This window comes from Sitodiplosis mosellana, unplaced genomic scaffold (assembly GCF_009176505.1).
Source record: "Sitodiplosis mosellana isolate CC-2019 unplaced genomic scaffold, AAFC_SMos_1.0 Smas_scaffold_6181, whole genome shotgun sequence".
NCBI classification, from domain to species: Eukaryota; Metazoa; Arthropoda; class Insecta; order Diptera; family Cecidomyiidae; genus Sitodiplosis; species Sitodiplosis mosellana.
Window position 1 is genome coordinate 1,467,722 of NW_022601422.1, and position 22,267 is coordinate 1,489,988.

The 22,267-nt window shown below is 35.5% G+C and overlaps 2 protein-coding genes across 20 annotated transcripts in view; both read left to right on the plus strand.

Moving 5' to 3' along the window:
- Positions 1–15,804, plus strand: part of LOC129576386 (tau-tubulin kinase homolog Asator) — a 22,101-nt gene extending 6,297 nt beyond the window's left edge. For 4 of the 19 annotated variants that reach the window (XM_055461401.1, XM_055461402.1, XM_055461400.1 and 1 more), the window contains exons 3-23: positions 2,116–2,255; positions 8,864–9,122; positions 9,285–9,501; positions 9,664–9,878; positions 9,969–10,238; positions 10,695–10,814; positions 10,937–10,985; positions 11,096–11,316; positions 11,393–11,483; positions 11,583–11,758; positions 11,860–12,132; positions 12,318–12,375; positions 12,436–12,513; positions 12,601–12,797; positions 13,003–13,104; positions 13,187–13,281; positions 13,348–13,492; positions 13,585–14,380; positions 14,895–15,125; positions 15,230–15,326; positions 15,395–15,804. In XM_055461401.1, the coding sequence (XP_055317376.1) occupies positions 2,227–2,255; positions 8,864–9,122; positions 9,285–9,501; positions 9,664–9,878; positions 9,969–10,238; positions 10,695–10,814; positions 10,937–10,985; positions 11,096–11,316; positions 11,393–11,483; positions 11,583–11,758; positions 11,860–12,132; positions 12,318–12,375; positions 12,436–12,513; positions 12,601–12,797; positions 13,003–13,104; positions 13,187–13,281; positions 13,348–13,492; positions 13,585–14,380; positions 14,895–15,125; positions 15,230–15,326; positions 15,395–15,707 (4,032 nt within the window). In that variant the 5' untranslated portion in view covers positions 2,116–2,226 and the 3' untranslated portion in view covers positions 15,708–15,804. Of the gene's footprint in view, positions 1–2,115; positions 2,256–6,751; positions 8,510–8,863; positions 9,123–9,284; positions 9,502–9,663; positions 9,879–9,968; positions 10,239–10,694; positions 10,815–10,936; positions 10,986–11,095; positions 11,317–11,392; positions 11,484–11,582; positions 11,759–11,856; positions 12,133–12,317; positions 12,376–12,435; positions 12,514–12,600; positions 12,798–13,002; positions 13,105–13,186; positions 13,282–13,347; positions 13,493–13,584; positions 14,585–14,894; positions 15,126–15,229; positions 15,327–15,394 lie in introns of those variants that run through there. The other 15 variants (XM_055461410.1, XM_055461409.1, XM_055461398.1 and 12 more) reach the window with 14 other exon arrangements.
- A 1,193-nt stretch (positions 15,805–16,997) lies between these two features.
- Positions 16,998–22,267, plus strand: part of LOC129576399 (N(4)-(Beta-N-acetylglucosaminyl)-L-asparaginase) — a 95,529-nt gene continuing 90,259 nt past the window's right edge. Inside the window, exon 1 of the mRNA XM_055461506.1 lies at positions 16,998–17,002. The gene's annotated coding sequence lies outside the window, so the exon portion shown is untranslated. The remainder of the gene's footprint in view (positions 17,003–22,267) is intronic.

The window sequence follows — 22,267 nt, forward strand, 5'->3', positions numbered from 1 at the left end:
AGAGAGAGAGAGAGAGAGAGAGAGAGAGAGAGAGAGAGAGATGGAAAAGCGAAAGGAAAACGGAAACAAATTAAGTGAGCGACTGAGAATAAAAATGACTTTAATTGATTTCGCACTGAACGAATTCGTGTTGATGAGTTTGGGAAATGTTTTGTTTGTGCCACGATTTTTTTTTTCAACTTTTTCAAAGATGTTAAACGCATTTCTCTTACCAGTCGACGTAAAAAAAGAAAGACAAGAAAATTTTATGTGATTCACCGAGTCCATCTTATCCAAAGATAGATTTGTTTCTTTTTCATGCCATGAATCATATTTATCTCCATTTTGATCATAAATCACACACAATTCAAATCATTGTTTGTACATCGTATTCAGTTGTTCAAATTTCAAATGGACAAAAATACACAATGGGATATTTTACATTTCAAATGAGTAATTATAGAGATAAAAAGAAAGTAAGTTGAAAAAGGAGTATCTAATTTCGTGAAATTTTGTTTCTAGAAATGAAAAGATTCTGGTGTTCTAAAGCACAAAGGACATTTTCAATGAGAAACTAAATTGAATATTGCTCGACTTTGGATGTGATTAAAAGTGTATTTTAATAAGTCATTTCGATCGTTGATCACTCTTTTGTAATTATAAATGATTCAAAATTTTCTAATCCATCGCTTGCTCCCGACGCGAATCAACTGACCGAGTGCATACAGACCAAAGAGTTGTCATTTTCTTTTGTTGTTGTTCGTCGTAAAAAAAGTGAAATTGTAAATAATATGCACATGCGGTTTATATTTGGTTTATATGGCAGACCACCTTTGCATTTGCAAAAAGTAATAATTTTTTCACGCAGATTGTTGGCCGTGTATTCGTTGACGAAAACCAAGGGGGTTATAAAAACAATAAAAACTGATGCACATAGAAACATTTGCGAAACGGTCAATTTTTGTGCGGCATCGCAATTGGCAGCCACACAAACCCCTCGTTAAAATGTGTCGCTCTGTTGTCTTTCGGCGATTGAAACAAACGAATCTCAAATGAAAATAACAAACGTAATCCGAAATATCATGTGCGTTGAATGAAGAGATATTCTTATCATGTAATGTGTCAGAATAAAAATGTCGACTCATGATGTTTGCAGGTGCATTCGTATATTGTAAATGTGTATGCTTTTCACAAAAAATGGCTTGTAAATAACTTCTGGCATTAAACTTTAAGCGGCTGTGTAATGGCTTTGTTTTTCCACTAAATTGACAACGAAAAGTACACGGAATTCAAGCGACAGACACAGTCGATTAAAAATTTATAAATAATTTCGTCGGATTGTTTTTCATATTTTGTGCTCGCGTATCAAAAACTCGGCATCAACAAAATCCATCTACACAAATGAAAACATACATATGCAAAAGATGACATAAATCACCATATCACAGAGTAACGGCATGCGTGTGTATCTAAATTTAAGCGATGATCGTCCATTTTGCTTGCTCAATCGCTGAAGCAGCAGCAGCAGCAGCAGCGGCGGTGGCGGCGGCGGCAAAAGACACTGTCATACACAACACAAACGGTTAGAAGGCTTCTTTGTTTCTTTGAATTTCGTTGAAAATGCGAAAAGGAGAACACGCTCAGTTTTCCGTCGCATTTCAAGAGCAACAACCACAAATCAAATCACTCAGGATTTAGAAGTAGATGACAATCGCACGACTTTTTAAATTATGTCGTCGTTTCTTTCAATGTCCAAAACATGTTTGTTCAACTGACTTGAGCGGCCATTGCGTTGAATGGCAACACAAATGCGACATAAAGGATCCTTTTGTTTCTGCATTACGTGGATCGCGGAAAAATCCAATGCAAACAGAAGTCATCAATTTTATCGAAATACAACAAAAATTCCGCTTTCACAATCGAGAATGATCATAAATTTAAAAGAAGAAAGTAGAGCACCGAAAATTTAAGAAGAGAAAAAATTTGAATGAAATGAAAAATCAAAGTTAATATGAAAATTAAATTGATTTATACATATGGAATATTATCTTCAACTTTTAGCTTTTAATTTTGCATACATAACGATTCCTTATAATTTTTTTTTGGAAAAAATAATAAATTTATTCTTTTTTTCAGCAAAATTCAAGACATCGACCATAAAACCTCAATTGAAAAGGACTTCAATTGTTTTTTTTAACTGAAAAAGTGGAGGAATTACCGTGAAAAAACGAAACTGGAGATCGCACAATGGCTACAAAACTCGTGAACGCAAATTGGTGGGTAAATTTTGTGTGTGTATATTTGTGTGTGAAAATTAGAAAGAAGAGCTTATTTACGTTTGTATTTTAGTCAAATTTCAATATCGTCAAAGTGTCTAGTCATTGCCAATGACTTAAGGAAGTGAATCATATTTGATGTATATCAACACGATCGCATACGAGTCGTATGACACAAAACGCGAAAAACTAATGAAAGGTCATAACGTCTAATTGAGTATGATCTTCAATGGTGAACACACATTCACACCGTATCAAATGGTCCAACGACGTCGAATTTTGTTTTTCGGATCTTTGAATTTATTTTCGCCAATGGATCTATTAAGAGATCCGTCGAAAATGAATCTTCATAAATTGTCCTAACGTTGCGTGAAATTCCGGCAGAATAGATTTTGGCAATGCGCCGTTATCTACGCTGAAAGTGTTGCCAATAACGTTATTTTTCGCTTCAAATTTTATTTGAATTTTCGAAAATGAAACCGTCACAAACAGAAGACGCGATCATTAATCGTTACAGAATAATAAACAAAGAAACAAACCGTAAGCGTTGTATAAGTCATAGACAACCTAGGGGGTAGACACAACATTTAAAACTTGAATCTTTTTAGATCTTTTCAAATCTGTAGGAATCTCAAATCTCGAGCAAATTCAAATACTTTTGAATCTCTATGAATCCTTATGAATCTTCTCAAATCAAAATGGCTGACTTGTCAAAAAGGTCAAACAAATCAGTAAGATTTTTACAAATCTCTTCAAATCCCTTCAAATCTCAATGAATCTTCACGAATCTGAACACCTCTACACAAAATCAATTAAGTATTTTGAAAAACGATCGTATCTCAGATCTTGTGTCTATCCCCTAGTAGACAACACATACTGATTATTTCATTTGCTGAAATGAACAGAAAAAATATAAAGAAAAAGCAGTTAGACGTCAGCTCGTCAGCTAAACGAAGAAGAAGGCTAGAAAGTACATAGCAAAAGTGGCTTTTGAACATTTTCAATGCGCGATAATTTGCACACATATAATAACTGGTCCGGCAACGAGTTATTTTGAAAGATGTAATCATGTCAGACGGCACAATAGATTCGCTATAAATTGCATGGAATTGTATTTAAGCGTCCCCATTTGAATGGTATGAATGCATCGCGCGCGCCGCACTCACTCACACATTCTATCGACATGAACAATCAACTTGATGGTTTTTCCCAGTGCATTACTGTTTCTCACCTAGTGTAATTGCAGTAGCTGCTTGTGCTTTACGTTGGATACGTGCATATATTTACATTTGCACAAACACAAATCGTGTATGAATGGGAACGAGTAACGAGAAACGAACTGCGAATGAATGCGAGAAAGAGCAAAACTGAGACACACCGAGTGAGTGGGAAAATGTGTGAAGGTGTGCGCGAGCGCACAATAAACCGAAATGAAATCATCGAAGAAGAATGACACGATTCGAATGGGCCATAGTGCGCGTCTCGGTAGCAGTTGAAAAGAGAGGTCAATAGCGTCATATTCAGGCGTTCGTATACACGGGAAAAATGAATTTTAGTAGAACGAAGGCCAATACATGCACAACAACATCGTATTACTTTATGTCAAACGCAAGTATAATGTAGCCAAGCACTCACACACACACACACACAGAGAGAGAGAGAGAGAGAGTGTGTGATTCGCACACATCTATGCAATCGTAGTCCAACATTCTGCAATGTTCCCCCATGCAAACGGACCGCTAGAGCGCACACACAAACAAACAAACACACAAACACATGCACCAGTGTACCAGTACCATCAAACTAGCGCCATGCACACACATACACATCACATCCAGTCCGTATCTGAATATCAGTTCGAAGAGCCCAAAAAACGAACTGTCAACATGTTTAGTTTGCTTCAAACACAAACGAAGCATATTTAATTTAGTGGTTGTATTTGATTTTTGATGTGCAATTTTTTCGTCTTGTAAAAGAAGAAAATACAATAGAAATACTTGAAGAAAGCACACCGAAAAACACACAAAAAAAAACACTCAACAAAATCAACGCATTTAATGCAAACACTGGAGACCAGTCGCTGTGTCGAAACGAAACAACAATTTTATTGATTTGTCTTATTAAAAAAAAAAATTGCGTGTGAACTATCTTTACTAAAATTCTTTTCGTTCTGTACTTTTTTTGTGTGTGTCGTTCGGTTCATTCTGTGTATATTATGCATTAAATTTCATGTGTCGTGTCGTGTCATGTTTGATTATAAAAAAAAAAATGCATAAATGGACTCCTGCCTGAGTTTTAGAACATAACCGAAAATCGAAATCGATGAATAAATGAGTTTTGTTTGTGAGTCAATCTCTATCTATCTATCTATCTAACTATCTGTGAATCTCGGCAAAGCGGAACTGTGACAACAAAAAAAGAAGATATTCAAAAGAAAATAACATTTACGAACGATTCGTGTATAAATTTAAAAATCGTTTCTTGGCCATACGATTCTCTCGAATGCAATCGGATAGGCTGCGACTGACAAATACTCTTTGACATTCCATGAACACCAACCACCACCATTCCAACGATTTTGAACTGTTTGCTGTGCTCACTGAAAATGGCATGAACATTTTATATTGGCCAATGTCACACAAAACCAAAATGCAATCTAAAAACAAAACGATGTGAATTCATTATTCGCAAACACACGAAAAAAAAAAAACACTCTGTCATCCCCGCATTCATTTTAAAAGACAACACAAAAGACAAGCGATACAATTAAGTTCATTTTTTTATACACATTTTGTTGCCATGCAAAAAAAAACAAAAACAAAAACAAAATATATCATCTAAAAAAGAACATTGAAAGGAATAACAAAAAATGATGTCAAACAATTGTGATTAAAACCATTCGTGTCCTTTTACGAAGTAAAAAAAACATCGATCTTTAATTTTTCGATATTCATTTTTTTTTTTTGTCTTAAACCAAAATCCCTTGCTCTCTCAGTTGCTACGTTTAAAATTTGGATGTGTTAAAAACGACCATTGTGTTTCGGAAACGAAAAAGACACACATTATTTGAATCATAGAAAAGAAAGCGAAACATTTTCGGTCTGGATCAATTTTTTATGTTTGCAATGCGAATGCATTTGTTTTGAATTCATTTTTTTATGCAAAATTTAAATATGCGAATGCGGAACAAGGCAAAAACGGATTAAATAACAACAACAGCAGCAGCAAAAAGCAAACAAAAAAAAATTCAATATTCTCTTGCTCTTGCTTTGTATTGTGACCCATGTGAAAATATATCCTGGTTGAGGAAAGTGCATTTTTGTTTAATTTTATCGAATCGGGAAAACATATTGAAAGATTTTCGTCGTCGCATTTTCTCGTTCATGTGCTTTGTGCTGTTGTGTGTGTGTCGATGTGTCGGTGATTGCGTGTATTGACAATTTCACAATAAATTGCCATTGATACTATTATCGGCTTTGGATTTACAATTACAAAAACCGGGAAAGAAGCCAAATTTCCATACATATACGTGTGTTAAAAAAAAAAAGAACATTTGTAGCAATATGCGGCGGTGTCATGAGCTCAAACTGATTGGTGTAATTAGTAAGTTTGTTTTTCTTTTATAGACATGGACATAGAAAAAAATAAACTAGATTGATAATAATCGATAAACACATCTATGTATGTGGAATGTGTGTGGTGGGCAACCCTTCTTGTTCTTTATATTTTCGGCCAGTATGTATTTCCATCCGGATAAAATTTCCTATAATGTCATTTCGATTGGTTATTGTTGTAAGCCGATCGATTGAAAAAAAAGAAGCAAAATTGCTCGCAAAAAAGCTCTTGTCTCTCAAACGTTACCAAATACCCGTTATAGTCTGTGGAAAAAAATTGCTGCAAGAATGAAAAAAAACAGAAATGGTAATAAAAAACGCGCAGAACGAAATAAGCAAAAAAAAAAAAAAAACAACGGAAAATAAGTTATTGCATTGTTCCATGAACACAATATCCGTCGTCACGAACAGGCGAATACATACAGAGAGAGTAGAGCTGAGAAAGCGCTGAATAGAAAAATAGAAAGGAGAAATAACAAAGTATTTGACGCTATTTAGTGATGGATTTTCATTGATTTTTCCATGCGTTTCAGTTGTGTGTTTCGTTTCTTCTTATTTTCTTTTTCGTTATTTGCTCTGACTCATTTTGGAGAGTTCCATGTGGAGCACCGTGCTCGCGAGAGAGGATAAATTGTGCTTGTGTATTTGTGATATATGCCGATTGTATCAGGTGGCCATTTCCATATACATATACATATATACACTTCATTTTGCCGAGTCACCCGACAAGTCCTTTCATTTCATCCTGTCGCTTGGTTCACGATTATAAACTGATTACGCAGATTAAGCGTGGCCTGACGAGAATTAAAATGAAATTAATATGATGCGTTTTGGGTGGGTGGTGGATAATGTGTGAAAATGCACGATCGATGCATGCCCACCGGACGAATATGATAAACTGCTGTTGAAAATCAATTTCAAATTGCATTCTTGATAGGATTACGGTACAGTGTACATATGAATATATATGTGTGTGTGTGCGACATTCTATTTTCGATTGCGACACAATTTTTTTATTTTTCTATTGAAACCCATAAAAAATAATGTATGGGACCAAAACGATAACCAAGAGACGAGAATAAAATATCATAATGACCCATCAACATACAAGCGATATGAAAATGAAGCGGCAACAACAAAACAACAAAATTGACAGGCAAGCCGTGAGCATGGTGGGATTCCATTCCAAGTGATATTGCCATTTTTTTTTTGTCTCTAAATATGAATGTATGTGTGATTCGCGGCTAAATTCGGAATAAAACATGACCAATGACGTTCAGTTCATTAGAGCAATGCGCACGCAGGCGCACATAGGCGAAAAAATCAATGTTTTCAAGGCGTAGATGCAAGTAATACGATGAGAGAACTAGCAATGGTTTTCACTTCGGAATCGGTGGGCTCCTTCTTGTTCAGGGATATACATACATATATGCTCACATGCACGGTGGCTTCTGTGCTACTGCTGCTTTGGCTGTTTATTTTTCGCCCTTCTTCTGTTGCTACTGTTTTTGTACAATATTTAGCTGGTGATATTTTGTGCCATGACATCGTCTTCATCATCGTTACCGCTAGATGTTTGTAATTTTTCCATCGTTCCACGAGGATACTGAAATGATAACGAAGAGCAACACATTTCAATCTGTTTTGGGTTGTTGTTGTTGTTGTTGTTTTTTTTTTAAATTTTCACATTGTTTTTGCCTGTTTCTCACTTGCTAGTTCAAGTACGACAAAAATATTGTTGTTATAATTATTATTTTTCTCATCGTTTTCGTGACACGAACAACGATATGTGTGCAGAGATAATGTCGAGTCTGTTTGTAGGAATATATGGATCATTGCGTTTTATTTTGTTGTTGTCGTTGCGATTCCCTAGAGTTTGCCTTGCATTTTATTAAAATGCTGCACGTCAGCTCTTTCTTTTACTTCTTCTTTTTCTTTTTCTCGCTAAAAAAAAAACCGAAGATTAGCATTCCCATTTTCATTTGTTGATGAGTTCAGACACAATTTCTAAACGAGATTTCACACAAATCCATAAAAATTTATTGGAGACAGTGAGGCCAACAAATGAACGATATGCATGTGTAGAACATATTAAAATGGACAATCGCAATCCATATATCAAAGCCGTATGTGTACTTTGTAATGGCATACGCAAATAAATTGAGAGAGCTATAAAAAAAACCACTTTCCATCACAAATTGTCAGCTGTTGTTGTGTTGTTATACATTGGACTCTTGACTTGAGAATGTGCACTCGGTCGCTCTCTCTCTCTCTCTCTCCCTTTCTCTCTCCAACACACATATCGGCAGCCATCTGAACGTGCGATGAGTTGTGATAAGAACTGAAAGAAAAATAGAAACTTTTGCACAACACAATGACGTTGCTCGCATTTTACATTTTTGGTATGAACATTCGATTCACACACTGACTTCCAATCATTGTATTCGAGTTTGAATTGGTGAGAGCATCGATTCATTTTGCCCCGGTTTTAAGAACATTTTTCAAAAATACGACAACAACGTAAAAAAAAAAGAAACGAAATACGAACAGCAGCTTTCCTTTCGATTGAATGCAGCAGCGCTGAGAAAGAGAGCAAGAGAGCGGCATAGCGACGGCAAGAGTGCAGCACAGTGAAATGGAGTGAGACAAATGAAATGAGCCTCGAATAATTCATTCTTAAGCTTTTATACGATAATTGGAAAGTTATTGCATGATTTATTCCATGACATTTTCTAACGTGCATTACATTCAGTTTATGTGAAATATGAGCTAATATTATGAAATTCGAAAGGATTTCATTCCGAAGCGCATTGGGATTCGCTTGTGTTACTTTGATCAAGTTGTGCGAATGTGTGAAGCATCTGTTTGAAGTGCAATACGGCTTAGAATTTCGTCAGATATTTTCATCGCTAAAATAAAACCATTGAATTTAAATGATATTGTAGTAAAAACAGTAGAAAATGGGCATATTATAATTCGGCTTCTCTATTCCAGGAACGAAGTAAATGACAAAAATCCAGACGGTGGGGCTCGAAGGTCGTTACAAAGATCTGCGACACTTCCAGCAAATCCACGTAATAATCCGATTTTAAGGCATCATCAACGTTACCATCAGGACGAACCAAACCCACAAATTCCAATAATCGTTCAACAACCAACACATTATCCGCCGCAATTGCAACAAAAGGTACGCATTCGTGTGCGTTCAACATCCACCGATAAAGCCGGCGAAATTAATAACAATCAAAATCATGTGAGTATTGTTTTCTGTTTTCTGTTTCACTGTCGATCAGGTGCAAATTGGTCTCGAATCACATCAGCTGATGGTTTTTATTGGTTCAAATTGATTGAACTATAGGTTTCTAAAAAAAACTCGATTCAAAATGTTGGGCCTGTTTTTCTTTCTCAACTGTAGAATCACTCAAAAATGGCGACCGAAGATTTATTACAGCCTGGACACGTTGTCAAGGAGCGCTGGAAGGTGGTCCGAAAAATTGGCGGCGGCGGTTTTGGCGAGATTTACGAGGGTCAAGACTTAATTACACGCGAACAAGTTGCATTGAAAGTCGAGTCAGCTCGTCAGCCAAAGCAAGTGTTGAAAATGGAAGTGGCTGTTCTTAAAAAACTACAAGGTAAGTTCACGAGAAATCGTAGAGTATTTATCTTTTTTTCTTTCTTTTTTCTCAAATGTTGTTTTTCATTTGTTCTTCGTTGCTCCGAGAATTGTCTCTGATTTTTGGGATATTGCCAAAAATGATTTTGAACTATAAACTAATCGATTTTCCAATCAACAGGAAAACAGCATGTATGCCGATTCATAGGCTGTGGACGAAACGATCGTTTTAACTATGTGGTAATGCAACTGCAAGGAAAGAATTTGGCCGAACTGCGACGGGCGCAGCCACGAGGAGCGTTTTCACTGAGCACGACATTACGTTTAGGTTTACAAATTTTGAAAGCAATCGAATCTATACATTCGGTGGGATTTTTGCACAGAGACATCAAACCAGTATGTATTTATATGGCAGCTGCCGTTGCTGACGCTTTTTATTGGCATATTTTCAAAACAAACCCATTGGTTTATTGAACTTGTTTTCAGAGTAACTTTTCGATTGGTCGCCTTCCATACAACTGTAGACTTGTATATATGTTAGATTTTGGCTTGGCACGTCAATATACAACTGGAACGGGTGAAGTGCGTTGTCCCCGTGCGGCAGCTGGTTTCCGAGGCACCGTACGATATGCTTCAATCAATGCACATCGCAATCGAGAGATGGGCCGTCACGATGATCTCTGGTCATTATTTTATATGCTAGTTGAATTTGTTAATGGTCAACTGCCATGGCGTAAAATAAAAGACAAAGAACAGGTACAGCATAAACACAGCATCTGCATGGGGGAAATTGATTAAATTTTCGTAGTTGTTGTGGCATAGTGTTTCTCCAAACGGGGAAATATTCGAAAATCGATTTGATCTCGTCGTTTCATACGGGGTCGATATTAATATAAATTCAAAATCATGCATACTCACTGAAAACGAATTTCACAATTTGTGCAACCTCAATTGGTAGTTTGACACATCACCATAAGTACATGAGTAGTTTGATTTTAATCGATGAGAAAAAAATCAATTTTATAAAATTGGAAAAATGATTAGAGAATTCATCTGACCACTAGGGAGTAACATCAAATCACACATTCAAAATCAACAACGTACAAATATGATACGAATAGAATCTTATCGAAAATTGTATCAAAATTGACTCAAACGTAACATATGCTTTCAGATAAAATGACATGTAATCATTGTCTGTTTCATTTGTAGGTTGGTTTGATGAAAGAGAAATACGACCACAAGCTATTGCTAAAGCATTTACCATCTGATTTAACAAAATTTCTGGAGCATATACAATCGCTCAGCTATGCAGATAAGCCAGACTATGGGGTGAGTACAAAGTGTCATGCCGTGCCATTCCATGTCATGATAATTGTAAACCGTTGTAAATGATATTATATGCATGCATGCATGCATGTATGCGCGTATGTTTAACCCAATTTTATTTGTAGATGCTTTCAACTCTGTTCGAACGATGTATGAAAAGACGCGGTGTCAAAGGTAAATGCTGAAAGAAAAAAAAAAACATTTTCTTCATATCATTTCCACTCATTTTTGAGATTGTGCCAATGATTTTTGAACGAATCAATCGAATTCGATTTAATCAACAGAAACCGATCCGTACGATTGGGAGAAGCTGGAGGGTGGCGTACATTCAGTCAGCAATATAAGTAGCCAAAATAATATGCCAAGCAATATACAAAGCCATATTCAAGTGAAAACTGATCAAATACATGGCGGAGCATGTATGAATAGTACGGGTGTAATTGGTGTCATTGCTACTGGCAATGCAACTACAATAGGCGCTACAAATGCCAGCGGCATAGAATATGTAAGTGCAGTTGCTACTCAAAATTCTCAAAACGATTTTTTTCTTTATCTCTTTTTTTTTTTGCGTTCCATTGCAGATGCAGGTAGACAAAAATTGCAATGCAACGGTCACTGCGCCAAATAATCAGATAACAACAGCACGAGCCGGAAATTTGATCCCTTTAAATGGTAAAACGTTGTCATGCGTTATTTCAAATGAAATAGGTTTTTTGTTTTGTTTTTTTAACCCAAACTTATGCCATTCAATTTATTTATTGTTTTCTACAGAAGATACTCCATCGCAACAGCAAGCAGCGCTCAAGCCGAAGCAAAATCCACAACAAGCAGCCACGGAAAACGATCAAAATACGGCGGCCATTGGTGCAACATCACAATCACCGATTGGCTCAGCAAATCCGCAGCAATCACAAAACTCACTGAATAATTCACAACAAAACCAAACAGTAAGCCGCCTTGAACAACATATTATACCGAAGAATATGTGTCGTTTAACCATTTTTTTTTTTTTTAATGTTCCATTTTCTTTTTCTCGGTGCACAAGCAGCAACAGCGTGAAAATCGTCCCTGTCAGCAGCAGGTGCAAAAAATTGCCAGTGAATCTATGATTCCAACGTATCGGTCTGGCACTGATTCAATGCACAGAACCAATCAAAGCGGCCCAAATCCAAAGCAACAGCAACAACAACAGAACAATAGCAGCAGCTTTTCGGCAAATGCACCCAAAGCGGATGGCAAAAATCCGGTAAATAATGAATCTAATCAAAATCAAAATCAATGTAATAGCCCAGTAAAGCGTCGATCCATCTCCCAAATTGATGTAAGACATTTCTCATTTTTTTCCGATATTTTTTTTTTGTGTGTCTATCTATATTTTTAGTTTGATTCATTCCATTTCCTGGCATCAAGCGAGATCAATAAATTTGCACTCTTCGTTTCCATCCACATCTATTTTTATGCTAATTTCATCTCGTTTTTTTTTCGTTTATTTTTAAACATACACAGGAGAAAACAACGTATGGTAGACTTCGTGTTCTGACCGCACCGCCAACGATAACAACAGGTAATTTGTTTGCTACGCATTTTAGCCGATCAAACGGATTAAATAATCTCAATATTCTAGCAATAGCTGCTGCAAGTGCAACGGGTTCCGAAACTACATCGCCACGCGATGCTGAAGCCTTACCATTTTTATTCTCAGGTATGCATCGGACATTTCAACTATGTCAATTTAATGAAAGCTTACGAAATGGGGTGTATTGAAAAACGCACATTTCAATATTTTCAGCTGACGGTCATTGCAGTCGGCGAAATATTGGTAGCGCTGGCAGTGCAACGGGTGGATCATCTGGTGCTAATAGAAGATCAAATTTGCGAACATCGTCCGGATGCGGATCTAGTCAACGCCTGAGCGGCGGCAACCGCGATCACTCGGTCACACAATTTGCTGTGATTGATGATGAAAACGTTTCAGCATTGCAACAAGTTAGTGATTTGATCAAAAGTTTCAGTTAAAAGATAGATTTCACTATAAATTTCCATTCAAATTTTGGGTATTCCAATGTGTCGAATCAATTCGTATTTCGATTTGTTAATTTTGAATATTTCATTGGGCGAATAGTTTTGGAATAGTTTTGGAATTGGTTTTTCTCACATTTTTATGTAATTTTGTGCATTATTCTCGTCTTAGGTTACCAGAGGTGGTGGTGCCCTTACGTTAGCATCACAATGGAAGAGTCAATTTGATGACTCCGAAGAAACAACAGACAACGAATGGAAACAAGAACCTCAGGTAAATATTGGACTTAGCACAATGGGAGAGAATTCCTATACGGAAAATCGAAATTGATTAATATTTTGAATTCTTTTTGCAGAGTCCTGATCATCGTGATAAAAGCCATATTACTTCGCAGGCACAGCAAGTGCAAAATAGTAAGACCACCAAACGACGTGACTTCAAACGGAAAAGGTATTCGAAATATTTCTGTTCGAATATGAACGATTGACTAATGAAAAAAAAAAATTGTTCTTTCAGATCTCATTTGAATATAGCTGGTATAGAGAACTACTCAAATTTGCAAGATATTCTGCCATTGTGTTGGTCGACGCCATCTTTGGGCAATGCCATACGGCATGACTTGGAGCCACCATTAGTGCAGCAGGCTGCATTTGATGATACCGTAAGAAATGCTACTATTTTCTTTTTCTTAATGAAATCTTTTGCCTCCGCTCAATAATCACCTATCATGACTATTTGTTCGGATCATTTCAGATCTTCCGCATGGATATAATTCGAAATGTTGGTATACGTGAGCCGGTACCGCAAGGTTCGAGTAAAATAACCGATACCGATATCAATTCGTTGGCAATGAAATTAGCCGATGCAAAATTGAATCGGAATAGTCTACCAAATATCCTATTTAAAGAGTCGGATTCACAGCGGATAGCAAATGGGAATGGGACACCATCGGCAAAAACGGCAATATCGACCAAAATGAGTGTGCAACCAGAGGTGAATGTCCATTCACAACTGAAGCCCAAGGACGATGGTGCCGGCGGCAGCGGAGGTGGTGACGATGAAGAAGAGTGTGCGATTAGTGGCCGTTTGGAAATCCGGGTCATTCAACAGAATCAAGAGCCGAATAAAAATAGTCCGAATCGTGAGGAGTCGATTTATTTTGATGCCGAAATCAACGGGCAAAATGCTGACGAAGCAAAGGTTCTGCGAAAATTAGTCAATAAAATTTATACGACGCACGCTACTGAACGTAACACAGAGACCGTTGATGCCAATTGTGAGCTGACAACCGATGAGACAGCATTCTTTTCGGCCGCAACCACGGCACGACTGCAAGATGATGCACAAAAATCGTCCGACGTGGCACGATTGAATCTGGATAACAGCAATCCAAACAGCGCCGATGGTGAAAATCGATTAGCCGGCAACGGTACGGGTTTAATTGCAACCACCATCGCTTTAACCGACATTTCATCCACCAACGATGACAATGCGGCCGATAGCTTCGTCACGGCCGGCAATACGCTGGCTAAACTTTCAAATGTGATAGGTTAGCGAATCAAATCATTTGCAGTACAATTTTCTGTTCGTCGCCATCTGATCTGTTTCATTTCGTATCCGTTGAGCTAATTACATTAAATTACCTATGAACGTTTTAATTTTCATCGCTTAATTTCAATTCAAAGTGTCGAAAGTTTGTTTTTCTCTCGCTATTGTGCGTTTCGGCGGTTGCACCGTATCAACTCATGTGTAGGTCCGTTTTTCTTATTTTTGCGGGTTGCCATGCACATTTAATGCACACTTGTGTTATTAGTTTTGCTTCAACAAACAATGCCTTAACTTTCAAAGCTTCTAATGCTCAAGCGACTACTTTGCACAAACAAAATACAGGGAAAAAAATGCCGATCACAAATCGAGTCACTTTTTCGAACGTTAATCTGTTCACATGTGTTTTTTTCTTTTCAATCAAAAAAGAAATTCGTTAAAAGCTCAATTCTCGATAAGTGCACAATTTTCAATACTAATAAATAACCTGGATCCCATTTTTGTCCCACAATCAACAGAACCAACAACCAACACAATGGTAACGACAACAGCCAAACCGTTAACTAATCAATCGGATGGAGCTCCAGTTAATCAAATCAATGACAAGAAAGACACCACCAATAGCACACTAAATAATAGCAGCCATAGTAAGATTCCCGTATTAAATCCCACTGCACGATCCACGAAATGCGCTTCATGGGCAGGCAATGACCTTCCAATAACCCCGGATATGAATGATTTGACACCAGGTAAATCATGAAGCCGTTTTGATTACTGACATTCCGTTTTACGCACTTTGCACCTTGGTTCTTGTCGTTTTGATTTAGTTTCACTGATGATGAAATTATTTCAGGTTTGAGACGTCGCCGTCAGAACACAGATAAATATGTAACCGATCCATCACAGCTAAATCTTCGCTTTTACCGATCAAAAACACGCGGCATTATGCGGTAAGTGGAATTTTTTTTTTCTTCAGAAAGTTAAAATATTCAAAAGAAATTTTTTTCATCATCCATAGAAGCAGAGGTGTTCCATCACATTTACTTGGATCCGGCCACTTTGATGATAATTCATCGGACAACAGTACCGACGGAAGAGGTTCGGATTCAAAGCAGCAAATTGAAAACGGCGATGAATCGATTGATTATGTCAGTGATGCTGGCAATAATAATGCATTTGAGGTTGGCGTTGACGCAATCGAAGGCAATGATAATGATGACGATGTAATTTCAAAGCCAAGTGAAATCAATCAGGATATTTTGCCACCGCCCGGCGAACCGCGACCAGAAAATACGGCAAGAATACGACGGTATCGTTTAAATCTAGAATAAAAACCAACAACAAAACGAGGAAGAAAAAAAAACATTTTGGGTGATGGTCAAAAAATTGCATCGAGAATAAACCATTTGTGATAGACGGAAAAAGAAATTTTTTAAACAAATTTAATCTTGGAATCTTGATTTTTTTGGCAAAAATCATAGGAAAACTGGTTTCGCCTAATACAAACGATACCAAAAGAAACAGAAGAAAATAAGTTAAACATATGGAAAAAGGATCGATAACAATAAGAAAAAGCTGAATGAACAAATAAGAAGGGAAAAAAAACACTCACTCACACACAAGAGAAAAAATCATGAACAAAAAAATTGAAATGAACAAAACAATATTCAAATAAGGGTTTTCATGGCGTTAAACGCTAAACATAGGTTACTAGTATAAATAAAAAAAAAACAAAGGAGTGAAGCTTGAGGCACTCGAAAAGTGAACACACAGAGACACACAAAAAGCAGAAAAATTACCGTTACACATAGCTAAAAACAAAATGAAACACGCAAACGAATGCCAATAATTAATCTGCCACCTTTAATTTAAAAACAATCTCTAGCGACTCTTCGATTTATTTCATCAAAAAGGCAAACCAACCAAACAAACTTACTTTTCACAAGCATAGAGACTAAATAAGGATGTGAGTGGTGACCATAGAGAGTTTATAAAATACACATACACAGTGGAACCAAAAAAAAAACTACTATATATTTACTTCAAAACGAATTTAGAAAGAAGAGGAAAAACCATTTAAAATCGATCATCTCACTTTTTGCAAATATTCAATTAATTTTCACACCGACAAACCAAAACTATATGACATAAACAGCAGTAATTTATAGATTGATACAACAAAACACTATTACCATATGCAGAAATTGCATTGAAACCAACAGAACCAAACAATCTGCATCAAAACCAGAAAAAAACAACAACCTAAAAAAAAGGAGACCGCGGGCAAATACTGCGTTACGAATATTCTTTATGTATCTCTTTTGTTTTCTAAATGTAGATGAAGTTCATTTAGTTCAAATCTTTCTCCTAGACTAGTTAGTCAACATTTCAAGAAACTATGGTTCCAAAATACTGACCGTGCGCGTACATAAATAACAAGATATAGATATATATTTAACAAAAAAAAAAAAAACGAGAAAAACAAACAGAAAATAGAAAATATGTGGGCTGTTGGGCTCATCTGCACTATTGTCACCATGTTCTCTATTTCCATGTTATATTACAGCAGAATAACATAAAAAAGAAGTCCTTCGCTTTGTAAATGTAAGCAATTGAAGTAAACAAAAAGTAATATCGTAATGTGCTTTGATTATGGAGCAACAATGCCGACATATAGATGTGTTTGAAACAGACCGAAACGGTGACACAAAGCAAGATGTGATTGTTCTTCATTTGTAGAAATTGTCAAAAGTCACAATGATCGCTAAAGCATAGGGCGCAATTATATGGTTACCCTCTAGAAGAAAACTTAAAATTTAATCAAGCAAAGAACAGAAGTTTCCTTCTTCCTAATCTATATTTTACATGAATCAAATCTATCTTCTTACCAATATTAATTCTACATTACAATTTTTTTTGTTGTTGTTGTGAAATAATTGGCAGAAAGAGAAAAACAATCGAAGAAATTCTACTCCACTTTGGATGGACAATGAACATCCATTTTCAATATCCCACTGTACATATTTAAATCGCACACCCTCTTAACAAACAAAACAAGACATTTAAGGAGCAGAAATACCACGACATATCTCTGTATATATGGTCGTTTTCATCAAACACAAAAAGAAACAATACACAAAACCAAACCATTACACAAAAATACAAAAAGTGACAGTTTTTAGCATAGATCATGTACGAAATGTGTGTGTGTGTGTGTGTGTGTGTGTGAAAGAGAGAAAGAGATAGAGTATCGTAGGCCAGTATTGCAGTACCAAAAACACATGATGACACTAGCTTTAAAAACATACAAATATGTTAACCATTTTCCCTATTTTTCCTATGTGTAAACGTGCTTGCTCGAGAAACTCGTATGTGTTTCATGGCAGTTGCAATCGAAGCGAAACACTAACTGAAGTGTGCACAAAACCATATTTTTCTCCCGTTATCGTGATTTTTTCTCTCCTTTTTTACTCTGTCTAATTTTTTTTCTCGATTTATCATTTTAAACTTTTATTTATAGATTTTTTTTTTTTATTTTAGTTTTCGACATGGTGTCTAGTCAAATTGCTATTATGTTTGTATACTATATATAAAAGAGAGTGCGTGTTATATTTTTATTCTTAAAAATCAACTGTATTAGCATTTTTATCAACCAAAAATATTTATTTATTTATTTAAAATTATTCGAAAAAATCGACCTTTTTTAGGTTCTTTTTTTAAATTTTTTTTTTCTAATTTTCAAATCAAAATTCAAGAGAAGAGCATAATTTTGAGTCTTGCAGCAACAAGTAGGGTACAGTCCTTGGAAAACAAAGGACAAAACACTAAATCCAAAGATGAAGAAAATAAAACACCTAACAAAGTGATGAATTCACTTTGAATTGTTGTCCTTTCGGAACGAATATCGATCATCCATCGGTGGGCGTGGAAAAGGCCAGGCATTTTGATGATAAACTTTTTGATTGCACTTTAAGTACCTGAATTCCGTCTGTTCAAATGCATTTTTTTTTTGCTCTTTTCACTCTTCATTTTGATGTTTCATTTGATTTTTGTTTGTCACTCAATAAAACAGAAGAAAAATAAAATGCTGATGGAAAAATGGCTTAGTTTTTAATTAAATTCTTTTTGAAAGTACACTAAAACAAAGCTAACAATTTGTCCCGATTGACTAAAAAAACGTTTTTTGGGCGTCAATGAATGGATGTTACTTCACTAGAATCAAATCCAAATCTCACTACTGACACATAAAAAAACTTTAACGTAGTCAGTTTTTTCTTCTGAATTTATCTTGAAAACATCTATTCTATCCTTATGTTTCTGGTCTGAAATTTTAAAATTGAAACAAAGAGTTTCCCGCGAATGAAGAAATTTGACAAATTGGACAAAACCAAATAAAGTATTGGTGAAATTGCTACCATAAAAAACACATATTCAACAAGCTAAATAAAAAATATATGCAAAATCAACCAAACTAATTGTGACATTGTTACTAAATTCAGTTCCGAGACTGGGGCTGATGACGTCGTCAAATTTTTTTTTTGTTCTCGAGACGAGACTTTTGTTATTCAACATTTTGAACTAGATCTAAAGAAAAAAACTAACCAAACAGTAAGACAATGGACTAGAACGATGCGACCATTTGCTTTGTTTTCCAAGAAAAACGCAGTAAATACATGATGTTAGACACACACAACATGAAAAACCACTATCAAAAAAAATTAATTAAATTATAAAAATTAAAAATATGCATATATTTAAAGAAAAACGATTTTTTTTCGATAAGAAAAAAATAGCTAATGTAATGATTATTTAACAAAATAAGTGCTACAAAATGTCAACCAAAAAAGAGAGAAAAAAAAAACAAACGAGTGACGCAAAAGCTAAACGAAGATGACAAAACTAAATTTTATTTGAATTTAAAGAAAAAAAAACACTTTCCGTTTCGACGATCGGAACGGGAGAGAGAGAGAGCGGGATTTATCCCGATTTCAAAATGACAATTGATATTCCGAAGAAGAAGAAGATGGAGAAAAGAAACATAGAAATTGAGTTGCATCTTTTTGCCTGTGTGTGAAGTGGACTAAAACAAAAACCAAGGAAAAAAATGAAACAAATTCTTAGTATTTTTTGAACATCGATTGATTGAAAATCGATTGAAAAAAAAAAAAAATCATACGATTTCTAATTGAACGGAAACATAATAAAAACAAACTATTTAATTTGATTGAGAGATGGGAAAACATGAACAAAAAAACGCTTGAATTTTTGCTATAGACATATTAAATTCAATGCAAATAAAGGATATATACATAAACAAAAGTATTATTCGTATTCTGTTTTATTCAACATTGCTCATGGGTTTTTATAGGTTCCGACAGCACTAGAAGCAAAAACAACGGGATACACCGTGCATATCGATCGCTGTGTGCACTATGCGAATAGGAGATGAAAAAAATGAAACAGAAATAAAAACAAAGATGTGTAAGCATTTCACTCGAATCGAGTGGTAATCGAGTTGTCTTGGAATCGGAATATGTCGAAATTATTCCGGGAATTTAGATATCATAATTGGCGTGTGCAAATCGGTCTCGAGCACCCCACGCAATTGCTTGATTGTACGCAAAATCAGATGGTTTCCGTTCGCATAAAAAAAAAACGACGATCTATTTTGAGCAAGACCACTTGAAATTTTTGCAAGTATTAACAATAAATGTGCATGAATTTGAATTGTTCAAGGTGAAACCTTGGGTGCGAATTAAACGATTACATATACAGAAATCAACCTTTGAACTGTCGAGCTCTTGACGGCCCACAAAAAAGAATCTCAGCAATTACAATTCTTGGTAAGCGTTCAACAGATAAGTAGTACAAATATCTTATAGTTTCGAGTGTATCATCATCGATTTCGCAATATTATCCTTGTTTTATTATATTACCCACATGAATTATCCATTTTACAGTTGCAAAAAATGCGATATGTTAATATCATCCAAATATCATAATATATCGGTATTAATGATATTTTGATATTAAGATATTACTTATATTGTTAATATTTTCACAAATTTTTTGCATGAAACTTTTTCTGAAAAGTTGACTATTAAATTTTCATACAAAAAACTTGTCAAATATTGTCACACGTTAAATTCTCCAAGAAAAATGCGTCTGACAAAATCTGACATGTTTTTATATGAAACTTTTCGAAAAAAAATAACATATGTAAATAACGATATTAATAATATTTTGATTGACGAAAATTTTTGGCCGATTGCTGCAGATACCACTTATGATTCTCCAAAGAATAGATACAGTGCATGGACTTGCACCTTCAATATTCTTCACACTCTCTGTTTCACATTCTAAAAATAAATTGGTACCAGTGTTGTTTGAAAATAATCGATACGATTTGAATGTTGAGTCGTTTTACACAATTCCACGTTCATTTATAAAATATGCAAATGAAGGCAATTTTCTGTTAGACAAATCGTCTATTTGCTATTGATTTGCTTTGGCTGCGCCCCAAAAAAATATTTAGTTACAACTTATATGATGGCGCATTACAGAATGGACGCATAGTGTTTTAGTGCTTTTTATGGTTGAATGAAATAGAGTGAGCGAGGACGAGTGATACGAAATTAGTGCCTGTTTGTCTTTATCAAGAAGATTGACGCATTCAGAAGACAAGTGAAGCAATTGGTCGATTTTTTTTTTGGCATATCTTAATTGATTACCATGTGCAGGCATGACGTGGGCTGTATGTTTGCTTAGAAAACCACACACACACACACACACACACATACACTAGTGACTGCAAAACTTTTCTGCTTCAAATAGCGACAAGTGAATCAGCAAAAATATTTAATCAATAATCCAAAATAAAAACCTAAACACACCAATTAGACAGATTGACTGGCCAATCGAAGCGTGCACACGATGAACAAGTGCATAAAATTATATAAGTTGAAGTCTCGTAATTGTTTCTATTTTTCGGTTGCTATACAAACATTATTGCACCACAATAAGTGCCAACAAGATGAAAGTCATTTTGATTACAATGCAATTCGTTGCTCATTTGGATGTCAAAAATGAAGGAGACTGCTCTTTTGTTGAGCGAGCAAGCGATGATGGTGAGAATGATCGAGACTTCTGTATACACAATAGAGCCACTTACAAAGTAGATCAGGTGACATTCGAAGCAAATCTAATTGGAGGATAGCACCACAACCGATGTGGTACTACTTGTGTTAGATGCGGTCAAAAAATTCATCACAATGAATGATGTTGATGTTGTTGCTAAGCTATTCCGAATGACATAGAGAGAGCAAGTGCAAGGCCTATACCGAAAAGACGAATGAAAGTGTCTCAATTGTGCAAATGCAATGAAATGAATGCAAAATATCATAAACAACATAGAACAGTAAGAGCAATGAAAACCGCTTAGCCACTGCCGAAACGAAATGAAAGCAGCAAACACGAATGGAATAATCGACAAAAAAAAATAGAACGATAGATAATAAACCAAACAAACATATGATTGAACATACATAAACCGAACCGAACCGATGCAAACCGAAGTTTCTTCTTATACGTTCGCTATATTTGAATGCTATAGAATAAAATCAACGTAGTGTCTTCGTATGCTTTGAGTAAACGAATGTTGATTCGCGTTGATTGAGACAAAATTGCACTAAAAAACAAATACCATCCATACGCAATTATCGTTGTTTAAGTGTGCCGCAGTTTTACGATACATTTGTGAATTTTACGATGCATTCATACATTCTACGAAAATATTTTTACGAATTTGTATTGTGATTTTGCATCGCACTTGACAACGAATCGCTTTCAGTGTACCTTGATTAAATTCAAATAGAGATCATTTGCGCAGTTC